A 24,121-nucleotide genomic window follows, 5' to 3' on the forward strand; every position below is an offset into this window, starting at 1 on the left:
AAAACACTTTGACCAAAAGTGACTTGGTGAGGAAAGGGTTTCATTGAACAGTTTATAGTCTCATTATCCCGGAAAGTCAGGGACAGGAACCTGGAGGCAGGAACTGAAGCAGAGGCCATAGAGGAGTGAGGTTTACTGGCTTGTTCTTTATGGCTCACCAGCCAGCTTTCTTTTAACATCCAGGACCCCACCTAGGGGTGGCACCACTTACAGATGATGGTAGCCTGGGCCCCCTACATCAATCATTAATCTAGAAAATGCCACGTGGGCTTCCCTGAAGGCCAATCGGTGGGAGCATTTTCCAATTGAGGTTCCGCCTTCCTAAATTACTCTAGCTTGTACCAAGGTGACAAAAACATAACCAGGACAATCAAAAAGTAAGTCAGGGAAGAAAGGAGTTTATAATGCCTGGCTCAGTCTATCATTTTGGGGAAGTTAAGGCAGGAACTTGAGAGGTTAATCTCACCACAATCACAAACAGGGAGAAATGACTGTACGCACACTGCCTGCTTGCTCACTAGGGAATGATGGCGCCCACAAAGGGTTGGGTTTCCTCACATCAATTAACAATCAAGACAATCCCTAGCTCTGTACAGGCCAACCTGATCTAGACAGTTCCTCAACTGAAACTCTCCTTCCCAGTGATTCCAGGTTGAGTCAACTTGACAGTTAAAACTAAGCACATCAGGTTATACAAATGGCCCTCATCCTGTCTCTTGAGTTCTTTCCTTCTGCTCCATCCATGAGGTGGGTCTATTGCTCTGCTGCTTGGCTTTCTGGGTTGGTCATGTGACTGGCTTTGGCCAAAGGATCAGCAGCAGAAGTTTGAAAATTTGCACCCTGGGGTCCACTCTTTCTCTAGGCTCCTGGTAATGGGAGACTCATAGCTAAGATATCTCAACTGACTCCAGCTGACATGAGCCAGGTGCTGAGAGTTAAGATTGTCTCAGACACTGGGCTGAGGCAAATGGCTAGCTGACTTCAGAAATCACAAGAGGCAGTTCATGAATCTCAAGTCCATGAAACTCAAGAGTCAAGACAGGTAGTTTCGATGAGCTGACTTATGCCGTTAAGTGCTGTGGTGGTTTGATACAAGACAAAGCTAACTATGCAAGCTCAAAATAAAAACATTCACATATTAAGAATAATAAAAACAGGGCTGGAGAGATAGTTCAGAGCATAAGAGCACTGACTGCTCTTCCAGAGGACCCAGGTTCAAATTCCCAGCACCCATAAGACAGTTTCCCACTAACTCCAGCTCCAGGAGTTCAGACACCTTCACACAGATACTCATGCAGGCAAAACATCAATGTGCATAAAATAAAAACAAATAATTTTTAAAAAGAATAATGACAATTGGTCAGCCATGGAGTGGGGCAGGGTGGGGTTCTACTGCCCTGTCACTAAGAAGTGTGGAGACAAAGGTTTGAATTGGAGATCTTTGGTCTTTGTGTCTCAGACTCTGAAGGAGATTTCCTTTGTCTCAACTTGAAGGTAGACTGGGCCTGGGGGCGGGGCCAGAGGAGCAGTGAGCAGGAAGAAACCCAGGCAGGGTACAGCATGCACCAGTAGGAGAAGTGTTAGGTCTATGAAGGACCTGCAGCTGGGACTCACTGTTCCCAGGTAGGCCCAACGCAAGGCTGTCTGTAGGTTCTCTCATGAGAGAATCTAAAGCAAGCGGGTCAAGTGCAAGTAGATTTCAGTCCCACCTCTAACGACTACCCCAAGATCCTGGACTGCAAAGGCCCTTCACCTGAGTTGGGAGTCCCCAGGCCTGACCTGTAGCCCTAGTGTCCTGGGAGAACAACCAAGCTCTGCAAGCACTTTGGAGACTAGAGCACAAAGGGTCTAAAACTCAGCACCGGGGGCTTGATCTTAGCTTTAATAGACTCCCAAGGACTTGGCTATGTAGTGGGGGCACTGGGAAGTCTATCACCTCCTATCCACATGCTTGTCCTGTACAGTGAAGCTGCCAAGCAGTTATGCCATCTCACCAAAGCTGGGACCCTAAGCCCAGTTCAGTGACAGGAAAACTGAGGCTGAGGGAGGAATCTAACCAGACTCAAAACCAGAAAAATGATTTCATGAGCAAAATGTGTGTGTTTTGTAAGCATCGAGACCTGAATTTGTATCCCTGAAACCCAAATAAAAAACTGGGGTTCTCTGTGCCTATAGTTCCAATGCCTGAAGGCAAAGACGGGAGGTTCCCCAGTACTATGACCAACTCTGCTAGCCAATCAGTGAGCTCAGAGGTTGAGAGCGCTGGCTGCTTTTCCAGAGGATCTCGGTTTGATTCTCAGCACCTACATAGTGACTCAAAACTGTCTCTAACTCCAGTCCTAGGGGATCTCACATCCTCTTCTGGCCTCCAAGGACACTACACATTGGTGGTACACAGCCATACACGCAAACATTCATATACATATAAGCAAACAAATATGTAACTTACAAAGTGGACAGTAATTAAGGACACCAAACATTAACCTCCAAGCTCCGCACCACCAAGCACAGAACACAGAGGCCTCAAAGATAGAGGGCAATGTTTGAGTGACTTGTGTCCTTCCCCTGTACTGAGGACTGAGACGGGACCATACCATTCCAGTGCCTCAAGGGCACAGCCTGGGAAAGTCCCAAATTCCTGACACCAGACTCCATTGTGATTTTGTTCCCCCCATCCCCCCCCACCACGCCTCCGTCCCCCGACCTCTACAGCTCTGGTTCCCTGGGGCTGGATTTTCCCTCCTGGTAGAACACCAAGTCCTGCCCCTTCCTGGCAGACCCCTTCCCCTCAGTATACAGCAACCCTGAACTCTGTTTCCCAGACAATTCCAGAAGAAGTGATCTCAGACTCTACGAGAAGCTTAATAAATTCTACTCTCCGACTTTCTTTGGGCGTTTTAGAGACTGATTTATAAATACAGTATCTCGCTCAAAATGAAACAATCAACATAGGATAAAATTATTGAGTTATGAAAATAGAGGTCAGATGGAGGTGCGGCGCTTTAAATTAAACCGGCAAAATATAGCTTTCATACTAAATTGACTCTTTTTGTCTTGGAAATGAATGTTTAATCAGCTAAGACGTGGAAGTTGAGGGAGAAAGCCCTGAGCATATTTAATTTTGTAAAGGGGTCTGGTTCCAGGATTATACATAATACTGGCAGCACCAGGAGAAGGGATAGGTCCATGTGCACATGAGACCTAGCAATCAAGCAAGGGACCAGAAGGCATTGATGGCCTTTGGGGTCAGAGCTACGGGGGTCTTGGCATTGATGAAATGGCCACCAAAGATCAATGTCTTACCTACTTCTACAGAGATGGCCTCTCCAGGGCATCTGTGTCTGTGGAGACAACACCTGAAGCACCTGGCATCTGGGTGTCCTCTGCACTACCTGAAGCCGGGCTGTGTAATCCTTCACCCACCCTGGTAGAACTGGAAGGCAGATGCAGGGACTTGGGAAGGTGTGACTTCTATAGGTTTGGCTTGAGAACTAGGTAGCCTTTTCATTCACAAAGTACAGGTCTGTCTCGTGCCCAATTCCTCGTAGGCGGGATAAGGCAGTTTCCGAGAGTCATCTGTTCTGCTGTGCTTGGCTGAGTCTCCACCAACATGCAAGGCCCCAGTCAGTGTTGTCAGTGATGCCCTTGGGCAGATGAGGCCAGTGAGGCACACGAGCCTTGGTACTCCATAGAAATTGTTTCCTTTATCATATCCCCACCCCACACAGGCCAGTGCTCCATATATGAAGCTAGTGCCACTGCCGTTTGAGTCGAGGATCTCTTCCAGGCACACAGACTCCCACTGCTAATTGAACACCCACAGCGTTCTTTAGAATCAGGCTGCATCAGCTGCGCAGTAATGTAACGACATTCCTAAGTCTGTTCACTCAGAGTTAAGGATTATTTTGGCTCAGGGTTCTAAAAGTTCCAAGTCTAAGCCTGGGGAGGGGACTAGGGATGGAGGTAGGTGAGAGGGCATATGGCTTTGGACCTCTGTTGGGGGTTGCAAAGCATGCTGGGAGTGTGAGAGTAAAGGGCCACATCTGGAGCCAGGGAGGAAAGAGACCAGGATGCCAGAATCCCTGTGTCCCTTAGGGCCTTTCACGTTATAATACCACCCCTCCGGGATCTGAGTTCTTCATATCAAAGAGTCTCAGGGTTCACAAAGCCTGACACCTAGAAGGTGTTCAAGCATGGCAGGCAATCGGGAAAATGCCACACCCCTACTGAAGATATCATCATCAAGTCATGGGCCGGTGAGAGGGCTCAGAGGGTAAAGCCACTTGCTGCTAAATCTGACAACTAGAGTTTGATTCCTGGGGCCCACATGGAGGAAGGAGAGAACTGACTGCCGAAAGTTGTCCTCTGACCTTCACAGGTGTGCCTTGGCACATGCACGTGCATGCACACACACACACACACACACTAAGCCACAATCCTCACAACCTGTGATGTAACAGAAGCAAGTGGTCTTTGCAGAGAAAGTTCAGGCTCAGGATCACAACATTGGGAGATTGTTCTAGAACAAATTCCACCATAAGTGTCCATGAGAAGGCCAGTGGAGCTATTCCTGAGAGAGGAAAGGCCAGAGTTCAAGGAGAGACACAACCACAAGCCAGGGAAGCCTCTAGATTCTAGAGTCTAGAAGCTAGCAGAGGTATGGATGGACACCCCAGAGCCTCCTGGGGAAGCTTGACTTCCCAGAACCTTAATTTCAACATGAGGCACTGATTTTGGACCATCAGGGTTGTGCATGGGTGGATCTCTGCTGCCACAGGTTTGTGGTGATTTGCTAGAGCAGCCATGGAAAGGAGAAGCGTGCATGCTTCCTTCTACCCGGCCTCCAGCTTCTCCATCTTAGGTCCCTGCCTCTCTCAGTTGGGAGGAACACAGTACAAGAAAGCCTTTACAACCCCTCTGCGTGCTGCTTGACACCCAGCAGGTGCTTCCATAATCTTGCTTCACACAAACAGCGGGCACTGCACACCCACACGCCCTTTCTCCCGGCAGGTCCCAGGAATTCAAAAGCTCTGTAGTCAAGGTCCCTTGCCTCTTAACCCCAAAATTCTTATTTGACTTTTCCCATTTGGTTGGCAGGAGGCGGAGGAGGCTCTGCCCTGAGTGACAAGGTCAGGCTTATCTTTCATTAAGGAGGGAATATAAAAATCGCACGAACCCCTGCAATTCTAGACTAATGAAGAGCTAAGAATTTGAGAAGCGTCCTAAATATGTATCAGCTGTAGAGAAATCAGCACAGGACTGGTTTGCACAGAGCTCATGGAAACGATCATTTCCAAGGGGAGCCAGGGGAGGGCTGTGATCAGCTGACGGCAGGCCTTGTAATGAACGGGGCTGTTGTGATCAGGAGGCCTGGGAAGGGCACCAGGAGATGAGCCACAGTATGGACGTGTGAAGGCCAGGAGACAGCCACAGGTGCCACCCACTTTGTGTTTTGGACAGGGTCTCCCATGGAGCTTTCCTAGTAGCTCCATGCGTGGCTGCCTGACCAGCAAGCCCCGGTCTAGGATATGCTTGTGTTAGACTCCTAAGTGCTGGGATTACAAGCACATGCCACCATGCTGGCTTTTATTTTTAATACAGGTTCTGAGGGCTCAAACTTAGGTCCTCATGTTGGCAAGGGCACATGACTGTGGGGTCTGAACCAGTCCACCAGTTGGAAAAGGAAACTGGAGTAAAAAAAAAAAAAAAAATCAGAATTCCTGGAGAGTGGAGCATCCATTTCCACTGAGTTCTTAATTAATTATTAACGAGGTCTCGCTGCGCAGTTTAGTTTGGCCTGTTCATGAACTCACGGTCTTCTTGCCTCTGCTTATATCAGGCTACGAACTGGGCTGTGGTTTCTGGGCAGCCATTGTGGTAGCAAACACAATCCAGTCAATATCATGTGACTCTGACAGGGAAGCCAGGTGAGCGTCTTGTCCTTCAGCCTCAGGAGAATTGTAACTCAATCTGACACACACTAGAGGGTTGCCTCAGCTTAGATTCAGTGGTTGGTCCAGACAGTCAGCCACGGTTCTCCTTGGAAGACTTACTCACTTGCCACAGGTGTGGTAGCTGCCAGCAGCCACAGGCCTACTGTGTGGAAATGGGAGCGGGGTGGGGCCACAGTGACAGCCACCAGTACAGCTCCTGCAAAGAAGCATCCTGAAGCCTTTGTCTATCTGTGGCTACATCAGTCTCTAGTGCTCACATTCCTGCTATCCGAGCCATGAACGTAAGAGTTTTAACTCTAATATTAACTGTGTAATTAATATTAATATAATTAATATTAATTAATATTAAGCGATAGGAGGAAAGAGAAACACGGAGCACAGTTGATTAAGAATGATGCCGGAGGTCCCTTAAAGTGCCTCTTCTGCTGACTTCCTGTAGGATTTGATAGTTCAGACAGACCATCATGTTAAAAAAAAAAAACGTAATCCCCTCAGCTCGGAATTCAGGAGCTGATGCTGCATGCTGTCCTGAGCTCCAGGCTCCTGGCTCTGCTGGCTGCAGGTTCTCACTCTCCAGCCCCATAATAAAGGAGTCAATCCCATGCTGACTTCACCAGATCACTAGCCCCTTACCTCTTCCCATTGCAAACGCTGTCCTGTATCCTGGAACATCCTCCCTACCTCTGTCTACCTGCTGTCTTTCATCTACCCTTGAATTTCAGCCTGGTAACTCCTCCCTGGCTACTTATATAAAACACTCAGGATAGGCAAACAGAGGCAGAAGGTAACCTTTGGTAAGAGGGTGTGGTGGTGTACACCTGCAACTCCAGGACTTTGAAAACAGAGCCAGTGGGCCAGCCTGGGCTACATAGTGAGTTGCCAGCTAGCCAGGACTACAAAGTGTCTCAAAACAAAACAGCAAAATAAGGGAAAGTAATGGTAGTTTTCTTGGACCAAGGGTTGAGTATGATAATTGGGAGCGATGACTAACAAAGCTAAGGCTTCTTCCGATGGGAGGGGAGAGATGAAAACATTTCAAATGGATTGTAGTTACCCAATCTATGTGTGGGAATTGATGGCATGCATATCTCAATAAATCTGCTGGAAATAAAATTTAGATTATACTATTAACAATCAATTAAATCAGTCCCAAGTTGCCACAAACAGAGCTGTAGATGTAACCGTTTCCCTCCACACCATCCCCATATCCTGCAGATTCTCCACAATCAGAACTCAGACCCTGCACATGATCAGGGCTCTTTGGCTCAGCCTTGCCAACCAGCTCCCCTCAAGTTCTCCCTTGCTGGAGCCAGGGGGCTCATGCAGGAGACAGACTCACCGTGGGCAGCTGGCCTGACAGCAGGTGGCCATCCTGGGCCAGCATGTTGGACACCATGATGGCCGGGAGATCCATCGCCTGGTACGAGTAGGCAGGGAGCAGACCGTTGGGCGCAAGGCCGTGACACAGCGAGTGGTAGCTGGCTTCGTGGTCCCCCAAATGCAAGAGGGATGACTCAGGGAGATTGGGAGGTGTTATAGGAGGAATCTCATAGTCTTCGTTACTCTCCCCTTGGCTGTTATAGGTCTGAAAATGATAGAGGGGCAGAGGGCGGGGTCAGTGCCTCAAAACCACAGAAAGTATTCAATAGCATCAGTTAACAGCAACCATGGAAAAAAATGGCAAGCCCTCGGCAAAGAGATAACCCGAATGCAAGGCATAGAGCCTAGTGATCTGACTCAGATGCCTGCTCAGCTCCTCAGTGAATTTTACTCCCACTGAGGCTCTGCAGACAAGAGCCTGGACTCCTAGAAGGTACTTTCCTGCACCTTCTCCTGATTTCCCAGGACATCTTGCCCATGACCACCTGAAAGCTCCGTCAGCCACCAACTTTACAGAGGGGAACTTGGTCCAAGGAGGTCAGGGAAGGTGAGCAGAAGAGCTGGGGACTGGAGCTCTGGGCAGCCAGAGTTTTCTCCTAGGCATCCTGGGTAGCCAGGACTTCTCTTGGTCCATATCTTGGTGAGTGGAACAGATTAGCAGCTAAGAGGCCACCTCCAGTCTTACCGGGTTATTTTCTCACCCTAGTGAACTGGCCAGTGACCCCAGGACAAGCTAGCAGACATAGTGAGCACTAAATTTGCCTTTCTCCTTGTTCCAGGTTTTACCATAGACCACGAGGAGCATGTACTTTGGGCCCTGGCTTTATGGCACATGTCTGAGTATGCTTCAGTCGGTGGAAGGGACCCCACAATAGTTGGGGTGAGTGAATTTTTAAAAATTGTAAATGGGTTTTAAATTGTTAATTACATTTATCTGTTTGTGTGCGTGTGCACATGCACGCATGTGTGTGTGTACGTTTGTGTGTGTACATGTGCCACGGTGCATACGTGGAGGTCAGAAGACAACTTGTGGGGGTCCTTCTCCTATGTGGATTCTGGGAATTGAACTCAGGTCATCAGTCTTGGTGGTAAGAGGTTTTAACTCCTGAAATATCTTGGTGGCTCAGATTTTTGTAAATTTTATTTGCACCAAACTATTTCCCCTGCACCCACTGTCAGACTCCAGTGCTCTTCTCGCTTCCACTTAGTCAGTGTGATAACAACCTCACCTTATCTCTCTTTACTCCACTTCTTCCATCCTTCCCTTCCTATCGAGAATGGGTTTACTCTGTAGTCCATGCTGGCCCCGAACTCTCAGTAATCCTCCTGTCTCAGCACCCTGAGTGCTGGGATCCTAGGCTTGTTGAACACCCTGCATCCCTGGAACAAACCCTGCTTGGCCCTGATCTGCCTCTCACTGTGTGTGGCGCTGGACCTGGTTGGCTAGGGCTGTCACACGGGGTTCACGCACAGGATTAGCTTCAGTCTCTCTGTCTGCGCCTGCCCACATCTGACTTTGTTTTCAGCCTAGGGAGTTAGTCCTTCCTCCCCAGAGTCTGGAGATGAGAGCCAACAGAAGACAGCTATGTAAACTGGAAGATAGAGCTGAAGAAACTGCCCATGATCCACCAGAGACAGACAATGAGAAGAAGGATAGGCAGATGTCATGGATTCTGTTTTAATGGGACAGAGGTAATGGTTGAGAATATTCTAGAAGTGATGAAGGACACCAAAGGAGTTTGTGGATAGGAGGAAACCTTCATCAGCATGTATGTGCAGAAAAGGAAAGAAAGGCCTGAGTTACAGTAGCACATGGGACTGGGGAGTTGGCTTGGTGGCAGAGTGCTTGCTCAGCACTTGTGAGATCCTGGGCTCTTTCCCCAGAGCAAGGGTGGCAGAGGAAGGACACGGCTTATCATTTTGTATTGCTCTGTGAATCCAGCATGACAACTAAACACCTCTTCCCTGCAAGTCTCGAACCATGCCTGCTTCTCAAGGACTGGTGGATGAAGCCATGAGTATAGCGAGGTTTGGGTCAAGCTATGACAGAGCAGGGACACATAGCATGTGCCTCATGTTCCTCAGGCACCATTTAAGGACCTTATGATGGCCTGGGAGAGAGTGAATACTGCCTGTAACAGTTAGACGCCAACATTGCCTGTGCTCACTGGCTCCCTCTGCAGGGCTATTGTGGAGTTACCACACAGATGGGAAAGGTGCCTGGAAGTGTGGAAGAGGTGGTCTACCTGCTATCTTCCCTCAGCTTTCTTCTCGTGTTGGAGTTTATCCTGGTCAGCCCTGAGCTCTCTTCTCTTTCCCCTTACACTTCTCTTCCAGATGACCTCAACAAACCTCGTGTTCAAAGCCCTCTGGGTGTCACATCCATCCTCCATTCTTACAGCTTCCCTGAGCACCGCAGCTGGACATCACAATACCCAAGGTTCCCTTCCTCTGTCTTGCACCTGTGTTCTGTGACAATGCTGGATGACATCACCCTCCATCCGCAAACCTTCCCCTCCCTTCCACTCACCTCTTAATTCCAACAGAACTACTCCAAAATACCTTTAAAATCTGCCCAGTCCATCCCACCTCCCCACCATGGACAATGCCAGCCTCCTCCTGGTCCCCACAGCCTCTCTTCTCCCCCAGCCTCTCCTGTAGGCAGATGATCTCTAACGAGCATCATCCCTCAGAGCCACTCCCACTTCAGATCCTCTGACAGCTCCCCTGGCTTTGTCATTGTTGCTAACATTTTAGTTAGTGCAAAAAAAAAATCATAGGTTTTGTTATGACATTTTCAGAGATGTATCATTGTATATTACTGATTCCTTTCCTTCTGTAGCTTAGCCTCTTCTGCTTTCATGAAACATATACATGCATATGAATATATATTTAAATACAAATTTCATATATGAGTGAAAATAGGTGATATCTATCTGAGTCTGGATATTTAACAATGTGTTCGACTTTGATCTTCTCTCTGCAAACGCTGTCACTTCACTGTTCATGGGCGAGTAAAATTCTTGCTGTGTATCTATCTATAGTGCGTTTTCCTTATCCACCAACTAGGCTGGTTCAGCATCTTTTCCATTGTTAGTAATGCTCCACGGATGTGTGGCTATGCTGGTTTAGGTCCCTTCAGGTACATACCCATCAACCCACTGCCTTTGGGTTCAAGACCTTAGTCTCAAACATGACCCTGTAAGTCCTCACATGGCCTGGCCATTGCCGGCTCAGGGCTGCCACCCTTGCTGCTCTTGGTAGAATTCCACATTAAGGGACCTCTCCAAAGGCACAGAACAGGTCCTGGCAGCTTGCTGGCTCAGCATCCCCACTGCTGGATGCCACAGACCAGTCCATGCACTGTGGGTCAGTGTCTGTCTTCAGCCTCACCACCAAGATGGGTTGAGGGCCAAGGATCTTTAGGTGGAACCAAAACATGGATATCACTTCAGAATGCAAAGTCCTCTGGTATGCCTTTTTGTTCAGAGTTACCATCTCAACTGTCCAGTCCACCTTTGGAAAGTGGCACTTTCACAAGTCTCCCATACCTTCGGCTTGTATACCCCTCCCCCAATGCCCCAGGCCCCATGAAGGCTCAAGTCTCCTTGTTCCCAGTACCCAGAACAGTGACTGACACCTAGAAAGAACTCAGTTACAATACATGAGTGAGCTCACCATATGGACCACTCCAGGCTCTAAGTTCAAGCCTCACCCAGGTGTTCCCACATCTGCCCCTTCCCTGAGGACAACCGTTCCTCAGAACTTGTGTCTTATGCTCCCTCCCTCCCTGTCCACAGCATCCAGAACTGGTACTGACACAGGGAAGGATGCCAGGGAATGCCAAATGACCACAGAACTTCATCCTTTTTAGTCCAAACCCAAACCTCAAGGCTCTGGAATGCACCCAATCGACCAGAAGCCTTTTAGAAAAACCAGCATGTGTTGTATCAAAATATTGAAATAACACAATTATGACAATTCCTCTAAGGAAGCAATTAGCACACTTAAAATAAGCATGCAAATACACATTTGCCTCTTTGGGGTATAGTCAGATCCCAAACACTGAGTGTTAGCCAGCTTATCCTGAGGCTGAGTCCTCACTGTGTTCCTGTCTCAGCTTCTGGCATTTCCATACAATTTCCCTTTAAACATATCTATTCTGAAAAGATACAGCTACCACCTTTGTTTTTCAGTCAGGGAGGGTGGAGTTCAGAGAGTGAAGGAAGTGTTGGAAGATGGAGTCTCTGGGTTAGGTTCATGAGTGTGAAGCCAGCATTCCTCCACACTAGGTCATCTTGTGCAGACCCTACTCTAGACCCTGCTGTGTAAGAGACCTGCCGCTCAACATGACCACCTTCTCCTCAGCATGGGAGGCCTCACGAATATCCAGAGAGCAGCATCAAGATGGTAAGAGTCCTCAGAGCTCTGGAATACACAGGAAGACTGTCAGAGGTCCTTTTCATGCTCCAGTTCAAGGAAGGGAAGAGTGTGACCCCATTCTAATGACCTGGGGCTAGCTATAGGGTCAGAGGAGAACTGACTGCCCCTGGAACCTCTGGAAGGAGGGATCTTAAAGCCTAGCATTATGAATCTTATTTTATTATTTTATTCATTTTATATTTTGTTTTACACGGTAAGGGTTTCATGTAGCCTTGAGTTTACCATACAGCTGAAGGTGACCTTGGATTTTTCATCCTCCTGCCTCCACCTCCCAATGTGCTGGGGTTATAGGTGTGTACCACCATGCCCTGTTTATGTAGTGTTGGGAGTGGAACCCACAGATTCAGGCATATCAAGCAAATGTCAGCTGAGGTATACCCCTTATCCCAAAGCCTAGCTTCTTAAACTGTGGGTCACAAACTGTTATCTATAAAATACTTGGCAAGATTTTAAAAAAAGTCTGACCATGCAAAAGACAAACAATTAACTCGGAATCAAATGCATGGCAAGTCTTGGATGTTTCCAGCAGCTGATACCCGTGTTGCCTCTGGTGACTTCCCTGCAGGCTTGGTTCTGAGCACACCACCCGTGTGCTTTGCACTGTTGACAAACCAGTAAAATCATCGAAGACGCTTAGAATGCTTCGTCTCAAACCCAGACTACTGTGTGAATTCTTATTGGACAGAGTCTGCTGTAGCAGCATATTTTCCCGCAAGTTGGGAGGTGCTAAAGTGGGAGGAGTAAGGAGAGGAAGAGTAGGAAGAAGAGGAGGAGCAGAGGGAGGCAGAGGTGTAAGAGAATGGAGAACCACGCTTGTATCGAGAGCAGTCCTGGGAAACAACTTATAGCTAGGTTAGTTAATTAGGAAACACCTCTATTTGTGTGAGCATCTTGTTTATTGAGCATTACCAAACATACAAAGCCTTTGGTTAATCATTAAGCATTAGAGTCTAATTCCTACTGGGTACCACGTGGATGGCAGGATGGTCTGGGCTCAGCCCAGCCTTGTGGAGACAGAGTGGAAGATTGGCAGAGCCATCTCCCATGCTGGCGTCTCATGGGTGTGCCAGGGCCAGTGTTTCTGGCTGGCCATTTCAAGCTGTGGCACATGCGTAGCATCTGGCCATTTCCAGCTGCAGGAGCGCTTGGCTTCAAGCAACGGCGCATGGTAGCCTGAGCTAGACAGAGCCACCGCCACATAGATAGTCGGCCAGTCCAGCGGCCTTCCTTAAATATCTAACACAACGGTCTGCTGCTTCTACAGAAACAAATGGTTTCCGGAAAACAAGAACCTTGAATGTTTTTCTACCCTCATTTCTCAGCATGTAAGCATTAAACTAGTATATTGGGTTGGAAAGTTTAATTACAAATAGTAATTAAAAATTGCTATTTGGGTTACTGACTTGAATTTAAAAAAAATGTTCAATGAGTTTGACTTGGGACTAGGGCAGAATTTCCAACAATTTCTTTTCTTTTTTCTTTTTGAGGAGGCAGAGGCAAGCATCTATTTTGGCTGTGACTTGAGTCCATGTTCTCTGGGCGTGGTTGCTTTGGGCTGATGGTGAGGTGGAGATTCTCCACACCGTGATGGGGACTGTAGGGTGAAGGAAAGCTTCTAACCTCACAGTGGCCGAGAAACGGAAGAAGGAATGTGCCGCTGTCCTTATATCTCTTCAAGTACACGTTTCATGTATTAGTGTTCAGCAGTTTCTGAAATGGCCCTAAGTATGCTTCTGTTCTTTCATACTATGCATTTATGTAAAGTGGTATCCTCAGTAAAAACAGCCATCACCTCCAAGAAAGATGCTCTGTGTCCTGCACTATCAACTGTTCAGTCACAATCCAGTTCTTCGTGTAAAAATAAATCCACTCACCCCGTCTCATTAGTATGCAAATTTGCCTTCATCTTTAATAAATGCTACTGCGAAATGGATTGTTTTAAAACCACTTGCTTAGTGATTTACTATCAGTAACTTTGATCTGTACATATATTTCATATATACATATGTAACTGGGATTCTGAGAAATGTTCTTGGATGCAAGGGGCCATGAGTGGAGAACTCTTAGAAGCCCCTGCTTAAAAGTGTTTGCAGGCTGGAGTCAGGGAGGACTTGAAGGCCAAGCTTCTGGGCGGTGCTGAAGCCATCAGGGGAGGCACTGAATCAGTGATTGGTCCACCAAATCACTGATTTGACTGAGCTCTGTCTCCACCATAAAATGAAATGACAAGTTCCGAAGTGTTCGGCCAAACTTCTTAGAAAGGTCTTCAAAGTTAGGGCCTCGAGGACGAAAGGAACCCAAGAGATTCTAGACACATCACTGAGCTGAAAACCACTGCAATGTCTGTCTGTCTAAATTGTCCAGGAAGGCTTGCTAAGACGGAAGTGTAGTTTCAGATTAAGCCTGGCACAGAGGAGCAAGCCATAGTTTACTGGGAGAGGTGACTGACCCCAAAGCATCATTGAGACTGCAAGGAAATGTGAAGTTTGGATACATCTGTTACAATGACTAAAACTTAACCGAAGCCCCAGCTAACGTTCAGGGCCACAGGTACATTTATAGCAAGGTCCAGTGCCAGGTGGGTCTGGTTCTTACAGGTTTTATCATCTCACAGTAAGATGTTATTCCTGCTAGGCTCTCTCCCTGCTCCCCTCCCCCCTCCACTGCGGATAGACACTTAACTTCACTCTGTCTCTAAGAATTGATCTATTCTGTCTGTTTTAACGTAAATGGAATCTGGCTTCTTTTTACTTTGCATTATGTTTTTCAAGAACATCTATATTCTACTTAGAATACATTTTACATAATGTTCACTTAGCCGAGGGGTGTTTTGAGATTTATATGAGAGCTTTATTCCTTTTCGTGGCTCTAAGATGTTCCACTATGGATTTGCCACAATTTGTTTATTCATCCGCTGATGGCATTAAGTCTCTTTCTATCTTGGCTACTGTGAGTAGGGTAGCCATGAATAATTGTGTACATAGATTTGTTTGAGTGTCTTTTTCATACATACACAGCCGTGGAACAGCTAGGTCATGCAGTAGTTCTGTTTGACTTTTGAGAACTGGTCAAGAACTTTCCACAGTGGTTGTGGATCATGATGGTCCCACTGACAATATATGAAGGTTTCAATGTCCCCACATCCTCGGCGCCAAGATTTTTAATGTCTCTGTGATAACCATTCTAGTGGTATATAATAGTATTTTCTTGTGGCTTTGGTTTGTGTTTTCCTGAAGACCAACAACATCGATTATTTTTGCATGTGGTCATCTGAATCTTTAGAGCAGTGGTTCTCAACGTTCCTAACGCTGTGACCCTTTCATACAGTTCCTCACGCTGTGGTGGCCCCCAACCATAACATTATTTTGTTGCTACTTCATAGCTGTAATTTTGCTACTTTTATGAATTGTAATGTAAACGTATGACATGCAGGATATCTGATATTCAACCCCTGTGAAAGAGTCACTCAACCCTCCCAAAGGCGTCGTGACCTGCAGGTTGAGAAGCACTGCTTTAGAGACAGTTCTATTCCAGTCCTTTGTCCATAGTTCAAGTTGGGTTGTCTGTCCTTCTGTCATTCTACTTTAACTTGGATGATATAAAGCTCACCCCTTTTGTGTTGCTCGTGGCTCTAATGTCACATTTGGGAATCTGCAGCCCTGGCAGTTGTATCAAGGCATGTGGCATAAGAATCCAACTTCATTATTTTGCATGTGCTTGTTCACTTGTCCCAATATCATTTGGTGAAGAGACTGCTCTTTCCATTTAAGCGGTCCAGGTACCTCTGCCAAAACTCAGTGTGCCCTGGATGCATGAATTTAATTTGGACTGTCAAGTTTATTCCACTGAACTACATGTCCTTAGGCCAAGACCTTGTTACTTGTGCTTAAAGAAATTAGCAACTGTGAGTCCTATAACTCTTCCCTCTTTTAAGATGATTGGTGCTACCCAGAGCCCTTGGAAATGCCAATGAATTTTTAGATCCATTTTTTTCCATTTATGAAATAAAGGTGTCCTGTTTAGTTTTTGATTGTCACCTTGACACAATCAACAGTCACCTGGGAAGAGACGGTCTCAATTGAGGGATTGCCCAGACCAGATTGGCCTGTGGCCATACCTGTGGGGCATTGTCTTGACTGTTGATGATCAGTGTGGGAAGAACCAGCCCACTGTGGGTGGTGTCACTCTTAGGCATGTGGTCCTGAGTTGTACGAGAAAGGAAACTAACTGAGCCAGAGGGAGCAAGCCAGTAAGCAGCCTTCCTCTATGTTTTCTTCTTTAGTTCCTGCTTGCATCCTACCCTGGCTTTTCTTAGCTTTGGATTGTAACCTGAAACTATAAGCCAAATAAACCTTTCCTCTCCGAGTCACTTTTGGTCATGATATGTATCACAGTGGCAGAAAAAGCAAACTAGAACAAAAGATAGGTAGAATAAATCTGACGGAAACTCTATTAACAGGAAGGTTTCTTAGGCATCCATGCTATCTTATAATGGCCACACACAGGGCAGCCTTCCTACACTGTGCAAGTCCTTAGTTCCTTTCAGTGGGAGGTTTATAGCTTTCCATTTATAACTCTTTCACATCCTTGGTTAAATTTATTCCTTTCATCTTCTATCTCTGGGTGCTATTGCCTGTGGAAAGACTTCCTCATTTTTTTGGGGGGGGGGGGAGGGTCATTTATTGTTGGTTTATAGAAACGTAATTGGTATTTCCATGCTCCTTTGACAAGTTCGTTTATTAACACCTCCTGTAATTTGGGAAAGCAGAAAGTCCATAACACTGAAGGAATAGCAACAACAACAAAACCTGAACTTGATTAAACTACAGTCTGACCCAGGAACGGACTACGATGGTGATCAGGAGGAACCTTAGAAATGGCAGCGGTAAGATGAAGTATCAGCAGCCGTACTGAGCCCTCAGAATCTCAGCTGGCCTCCTGAGAGATAAAACTCGATATTCCCATTTTAAACAACTGTGTCTAGCAGATAACATTTGTAACAGACACCCTCCAAATAAAATGACAGGAACGGTTAAGAATAAACAGATGTCATCAAGCAAATGAAAAGTAATGTGGCAAAATTAACAGCAAATTAAGGACAAATTCAGAGCAAGACATATTGAAGAGACTTAGAGGAAGACATTGGCTGACAAATGACACCATCTACGAAGAAGTGACAGACATAAACTTTCATGAACACCGATAAACCACAGGAGTACAAAATGTTAAAAGCCAGTAAAGTAGAAAACTAAATCGCGAAGGGTTGACATACATTTGAAATCCCAGCATTCAGGGGACTGGGTATTGTGAATTCCAGGCTAGCCTGGGCTATATAAGACCCCATTTAAACAAACCATACAAATAAACAAATATCAGGACAGGGAGAAATAGGGTAGAACCATAAACAAAGTAAGACACTTTAACACATCTCATCAAGAACTGACAAGTCAACCAAGAACAAATGAATAAGGAAGACGGGAGAATTGCTCAGTGGTTAGAGCACTTACTGATCTTGCAGAAGACCCAGATTAGGTTCTCAGCACCCACACGGGGCTCACAACCATCCATAACCATCAGTTCCTGGGATCCTGTACCCTCTTCTGACTAAAAGTATAAAAACATTACCTTAACAAAAGCTGAGATGTGAACCATGGGAAATTTATATCTTTTACTTAACTTTCTTAGAAGGCAAAACCAATGTATTCAGCACTTTGTTGAAGAAGGTAGAAACAGAAAAACTAAATAAAGCAATGGTCAGTAGATGAAAGGAAAATGAAACAGAAACCACATCTTAGATAAGACATATATGATACAGTTAGTTTCTGGAGAAAAAGTAACAAAAAATTACCCAGGGGCCAGAGAGACGGCTCAATGTATCAGGGGCTTGCTGTACAAGCATGATAACCTGAGTTCAGATCCACGGCACCCATGTAAAAAGTTGAACATGGCTATATGTATCTGTAGCTGCTGTGCTGGGGTCAGTGAGGACAGGAGAATTCCTGAACAAAACACTGTATATCCATTCATCTGCTGATGGACACCTAGACAGAACCAATATTTGGCTGTTGCAAACTGGGTCTCAGTAACACAGACATCCAAGGATCTCTGTGGGATGCTGACTTAGTCTCCTTCAGGCATACATGGGTATTCTAGTTTTCTTTCTACTAGTGTATAAAACACACCAACCAAACACATCTTAGGGGAGGAAGAGAGTTTATTTCAGCTTACAAGTTGCAGCCCGTGATTGAGGGAAGCCAAGACAGGAACTCAGTCAGGGACCTGAAGAGGAAACCATGGAGGAATGCTGCTTCCTGGCTCACTCAGGCTCATGTTCAACTCAGATTTCTCACACAGCCCAGGGAATGGTACTGCCAACAGTGGGCTGGACCTTTGTACATCAATTAACAATTAAGATGGTTCCTCCACAAACATGCCCATGGACCAATCTGATCTGATACAGACGTTAATTGAGACTTCCTTCTCAGGCAGCTCTAGGCTGTGTCAAGTTGACAGTTTAAAGTGAACCCAGTCAACGGAGTAACATGTAACAGTGTTTTCTTTCTCTCTAAATGTGTCCTGGATTGGGCATTAGCTTATGTGGCCACCTGCCATCCCATCACTTTATGAAAAAACCCTGACCCTGTAGGTGCATCTCAGCTGAAGGATGGTAGCATAACTCACCATTCTGATGTGTTTCCAACAAGGAAAATGTTTTCACCCAAGCTCCATCAACTAGAGTGGGGATTCTAACCCTTAACCATTTGCCATGCATGCAGGGGGTTAAAAATCCCACAGGAAATAAAACATAGTTTTGTTAAGTGTGTCTATGTCTATACTGCCTGAGTCCAAGATACTCATCTTTGAGAAGACCCCTGTGTCACTCACCCCAGAGATACTTAATAGAATCTTTCTGATTGGTATCTCACAGCACATCAGACATGGAGATCTGAGCCACTTCGGACATCAGAGTGATTATGCCTGCCACCTTCCTACACTCAACATGCTTCTTGAGAGACAGACAGACAGATAGACAGACAGAGATAAAGCCTGTATCATACATTAAACCAATAAGAGCAGGAAAGAGTACTACTCGAACATGGCACTTTGTTAACCCTTAGTTTACTGGAAGAACTTCACTCGGGTTGAGTTGGACCATACAGAGGAGTGTGTCCAACACCCTCGGACACGGTCAGCCACGGCTGTTTCACAGGGTTGTCTAACCCTGTTGTGCTTGGATTGGAAAAGACAGAAATGAATCCTGAGCATTGTTTATTAATGCTCTATGTAGGGCGGAGTCTGAAAGCAGCATGAGTTCTGGCTTAAGAAATGACCAGACTCAATGGTTTGTTAGGAGCCGAGTTCGCCATAGCAACATGGCGCTGGTTTCCTGCTTCCTGGTTCTTCTTGCGAGCCTTGCTTGAATGTGCGCCTGCGCAAGGCGCGAAAACCAGTATGCTAATTTGGCGACATCATAAGAGCCAATGAGTGTGTGGCACGTTTCCTAAAGCTCTATATAAGCCATAGGCTTTTGGGGCTTGGGGTCCCTCGCCTCACTACCATCTAAGAGAGCTGTAACACTACCATCTAAAAGAGCTGTAACACTAAAAGAGCTGTAACAATAAAACTGCTGTCAGAAGAATCCTGAAGCGTGGCGTTCTCCTTTTCGGCGAGGCGGCGCCCCGCAATGGTTCAGGGGGCTTCCTGGGTCATTTACTTTGGAGGAAGTAAGGGCTCTGAAAAGATGGAGTGCTGGTGGTTGGGTTTGGGACTTTCTTGTAGGGAAGATGTAGTCCCAGCAGATGGCTTGGGTAATCTGGGGACCCCAACTTTGGAATGAGATGAAGCAGTCTGAAAAGGAAGCCACCATTCTGAAGAGGAAGACTCTCATTTCCAGTTAGGAACAGAACTGCTTGTTCATTTATCTGTTTGAAGAACACTATTTCAGTTTTTATTTTTTATGTATAAAACTGCTTTGCTTGTATGTGTGTGCACCATATGTGTTCAGTGTCTGTGGGGGTCAAAAGAGGGCATTAGTTTCCCTGGGACTGGATTTACAGACAGTTGTAAGAGCTAGGAATTGAACCTGGGTCCTCTGGAAAAGCAGCCAGTGCTCTTAACCACAGTGCCATTTCTACATCTCCTATCTGTTTCAATAACATTTTTATAATCACATATTCACCTGTCTCTTGGGAATTTTACTTGGGTGTCCTAGAAGAGGGCTTAGCAAACTTTTTCTGCAAAGGTCCAGCTAATAAATATTTGAAGCAACTATACAACTTGGATATTGTGGCACGAAAACAGTCATAGATGATATTGAAAGTAATGAGTGTGGCTGTGTTTCAATAAAGCTTTATTTACAGGAGGCGGATGGAGGGCTAGATCAGGCCCGTAGGCCATGGTTTACTGACCTGTGTCCTAACCAATAAGGAAGGTCAATATATCCATAACCGAGGTCCTTCTGGTCCCTGTTCCCACCAAGTGTATTCCTCTCTCACTGTTTCTCTGCTTGATGGCTCACACCCAAAAACCCAGAGTAAGGCTCCACCCCTCTCCCTTTCTCCCTCCACTCCACCTACTCCAGTGAGCTCCAAAGTCCTGCTGGCTCTACATGTCACTATATGACACCCCCACCCCCCAACTATGTATGATCCATCTGCTAGGTGATTTCCCGGGGTCAACTGGTCACAACTTCCCCCAGGACATCTGTAATCAGCTTCTCAATGGCTTTTCACCTTGTTCCTTCTAGTCCACTCTCCCCCGAGCAGCCTGGACAACAGATTTACTTACAAATCCAATCATGCTACTCCCATCTGCTAACATCCCTTTCAAACATTTAGGAAGCAGGGTGAAACCTTCTGGGTAGCAAGCAAGATCCCTAGCAAACTGCTCTCCAGCCTTCAACCCCTATAAAACCCTTCGCTGCCGTGGACAGACCAGCACCGAGGGCAGCTAACACACCAGGGGCCTTCCCTTCCTGTCACCTTGCTCAAGAGTCATGTGTACATGGTTGGCTCCTCGATTTCTTATAGGTGACAGCCCCAGGATCAGCTCAGGTCCCCACTGGGGTTCTCCTTCACTACAAGGTACGACTCTTCCCTCCCTTGCAGCCTCTGCTTCTTCCTTCATGACATTTCTTACCCTCTATGGCTTTTTCCTGATCAATGTGTATCTCTTATACTTAAGTGAAGGGTCCGGAAGGGCTGGAGCCATGTCTTTCTGTTCCATGTTAAGCCTTCAGGACCCAGAGCCATTCTGGGCCTTTAGGAGAAATCAAGAATCTATGCTGAGTGAGCATGAACCTGGTTACTAAAACTGCCTGACCCCACTGTGACCTCGCCTGACCATCACTCTTTCCTTAAGCATCAATGAAGGTGCTTTCCTTCATTAGCATGAGTCTAGAGACCAGCTAGAGGGCCTTGAGGCAGCTGCCTGTTCTGGCCTGTCCACTGTAGAATAGGTCAGGACCTGCACTGGTCAAACTGATCTGTGACAAGATTAAACTGTACCTGTGCACAGTCTTGTGCATGCTGTGTGGAGATCAGAGGACAACCTCTGACTGCCTTTGCCTTCCACCTTTCAAAGCAAAGTCTCTTGTTTGCCACTGTATGCTCCAGGCTGGCTGGTGCTGACTGGCTGAGAAGGGAGTACCTGGCCAGTAAGTATTTGCATGGAGATCTGTACGAATGAGGGCCAGTGACTCACAGAGTTCTCAGAAGCAAGCGAAGCTGGGAATCAGCTTTGTCCTGAGAAGAGCGGCAGGGAATTCTAATGTGGGCCCTGGGCATCTCTTGCCCGTGGTCATCTTTAAAAAATCACTTTTTATGAGTCCCAGGGTGGCTCTATGACCTTGGCCAAGTCACTGCCCCTTTCCAGGCCTCAACAGTACTGCCTGCAAAAAAGGAAGCTGGTTTGGGAAGTTTTAACAAAGATACCACTCCTGCTCCTGGGCCTGGCTTATAGGTTTGTATGCAGACCTGGGCAGAGCTGCTTTTGAAAGCATTTTAAAAACTGATGAGCAGGCTTTCTAGCCATTTCTGTGCTAAAATAGCTCCCAGAAAAATGGCTATTATGTCTCTTTGCAGGGTTTTTCTTTTCCTTTCCCATCCCTGCCTTTTGGAAACCACAGAAGTAGCTTTATCTTTAAAAATGTGCCTAGCCAGCATCAGAGCCAAACTGCAGGTGTTCTCAGAGCAAGGCTCCTGTGTGTTCCCTGAGGGTGGCTAGGCCGGACAGATGCAAATTCCAGGTTACCCCAGGAGTGCTCACACTCTGTACGGTTGCATACCTTCAGATCTAGGTTCCTGCACTGTCCTGCCATTGAGGGTACTTGGACCAGACAACAAACCTTCCCTGACACCAGCCACAGGACCTCCAGAGGATGGGCACCTCTAGCTCCTCTGCTCAGGCCACTAGCCCTTGTCTCTCTCCACGCCTGCCCACGCGATGCCTGCTCACGCCTTTGACGGGGCTATCCTAACACTTCTCTGCCTTGCCAGAGTGGGACTAGCACAGCAGGCCTACTCTGAAAAGACCTGCTTCTCCTGTCACCTGGGCCCCACACTCCTGCTACATGATCGACATTATGGGGTTGTAGCCTGAAGCTCATCCACTCCCTTGAGATTTACTGAGTACACACCCAGAGCCAGGCTGGAGCTGGAACCTGTTGAGTCACTCGTGAGGAGGTGACTCTTCCCTCAGGTTGGTCCCACTTTTCTATGTCTTTGTTGAAAATACAATGGTCACAGTAAGCTTTGATACAGTGTACGCCGTGTGTGAAGGGACCTGCTCTGTGCCATATTCATATATGAACGTTACCATCCATGCAGTGGCTGCTATCACCCTAGCCATCTCATAGACAAAGACCAACCTTGAGATGAGAAACTTACCCCAAATCCATGACAGATGAAATGGAGCCAGGGACCAACCTGAGAGTCAGCTCAGCAGAACTGACTGTGGAAACAGCCATCAAAGGGACCTAGAGATGGTTCTCCCTTCTGTGCAGCACTCTCTCACTAGCCCACAGCCCTGACTGCCATATTAAACTTCCCGAGAGACCTTGAACCAGAAGCACCCAGCTGAGCCAGCCACTCCAAAATCCTGATCCGCTAGGGAGAAATTTGTGTTGGCTTTAAAAACTAAAAGAATCTGGCTTGGGAGTTTGCATTCTCTTATTAAATATTCTTACTAAAATATGTTCTTTTGCATGCATCTCTGTGTGTGCTGTGTGCTGTGCGCGCATACATGCAGTCACGTTCGTATGCATATGGAAACATCCCTGTGTGATGCCGGAAAGTCACCCCACTTCCCGATTCATCTTATTCAGTGAGGCAGGATTCTCAATCAAACCCAGAGCTCAACCATATGGCTTATCTCACTAGTCAGCTTGTTTTGGGGATCCCCAGTCCCTACCTTCTGGGGCTAAAATTCTAAGTGGGACACTATGCCCACCCAACTTTTATATGGGTTCTGGGGACCCTGGAACCTTTTATATGGTTCCTGTCCTCTTGCTTGCTTGTTAAGCACTAAGCCGTGTCATCAGCCCTGTTTCTGTGACACTGTGTGGTACTGGGGCTTATGCATAGCACTTGGTAAGTCTATAACCAAGCTATTTCTCCAGTCTATGCCCCACCCCTGCTGCTGCCTTTTTGTCTTGAGACAAGGTCTCAATACCTAGGACTTGTATTCTTAATGACTGTGTAGTTCTCTTTATAAACTACTGTGTAGTTCTCTTTATATACCCCTTGTGTATGCTCCTGTGTTTCTATGCTGTCTTCACAAGCATCTCCTTTTCTTCCATTTTAAACTGTCCCACAGTGCAGACCTAGACACCTCTGGGCACAAGCACCCTCTACCTGCCTAGCACCTGGGGCAGGCAGCACCCCTCATACCACACTTCTAGGTCAGTACTGTACACACAACAAAGACCTCAACATGCACCCTGACTCTAGAGGTGGCTGGAGCTGAGACGCTCTGGGCTGCTGCTGGTCCGAGTACCCTGTGGGCACCACGACGGCCTGCGGCATCAACAGCATAGACTTTGCCACAGACAGACAATGGTTTCAAGTCTAGCTCCATCACATTCCGGCTGGAGTGTCCTTGGCCTCATAGAGGAAGAAGCACTTTCTGAGAGTCACAGAATAAATTGCAGTTATTAGAATCAAGTTGGGTGTGGCAGTGCAGAACGGTAACCCTAGCTCTTGGGAGAAGGAAGTGGGTGGATCAGTCTTAGCTACACAAAGAGTGTGAAGGTTAGCTCCGGCTACGTGAGACCTTGTCAAAAGAAGGAAGAAAGGAAGGGAGGGAATGAGGAAAGGTGAATGGGTAGGTTAGAGACATTCACAGAA

At 46.7% G+C, this 24,121-nt stretch overlaps 1 protein-coding gene across 4 annotated transcripts in view; it reads right to left on the reverse strand.

Annotated features, from left to right (window-relative positions):
• Positions 1–24,121, reverse strand: part of Tox2 (TOX high mobility group box family member 2) — a 121,991-nt gene that overhangs the window by 41,676 nt on the left and 56,194 nt on the right. For all 4 annotated transcript variants that reach the window (XR_003711707.1, XM_028769692.1, XM_028769691.1 and 1 more), the window contains exon 3: positions 7,294–7,539. Coding sequence is in view for 3 of the 4 variants with exons in the window: in XM_028769692.1 (XP_028625525.1) it covers positions 7,294–7,539 (246 nt within the window). In the remaining variant the exon portion in view is untranslated. The remainder of the gene's footprint in view (positions 1–7,293; positions 7,540–24,121) is intronic.

Source organism: Grammomys surdaster, unplaced genomic scaffold (assembly GCF_004785775.1).
Source record: "Grammomys surdaster isolate TR1022 unplaced genomic scaffold, NIH_TR_1.0 193, whole genome shotgun sequence".
NCBI classification, from domain to species: domain Eukaryota; kingdom Metazoa; phylum Chordata; class Mammalia; order Rodentia; family Muridae; genus Grammomys; species Grammomys surdaster.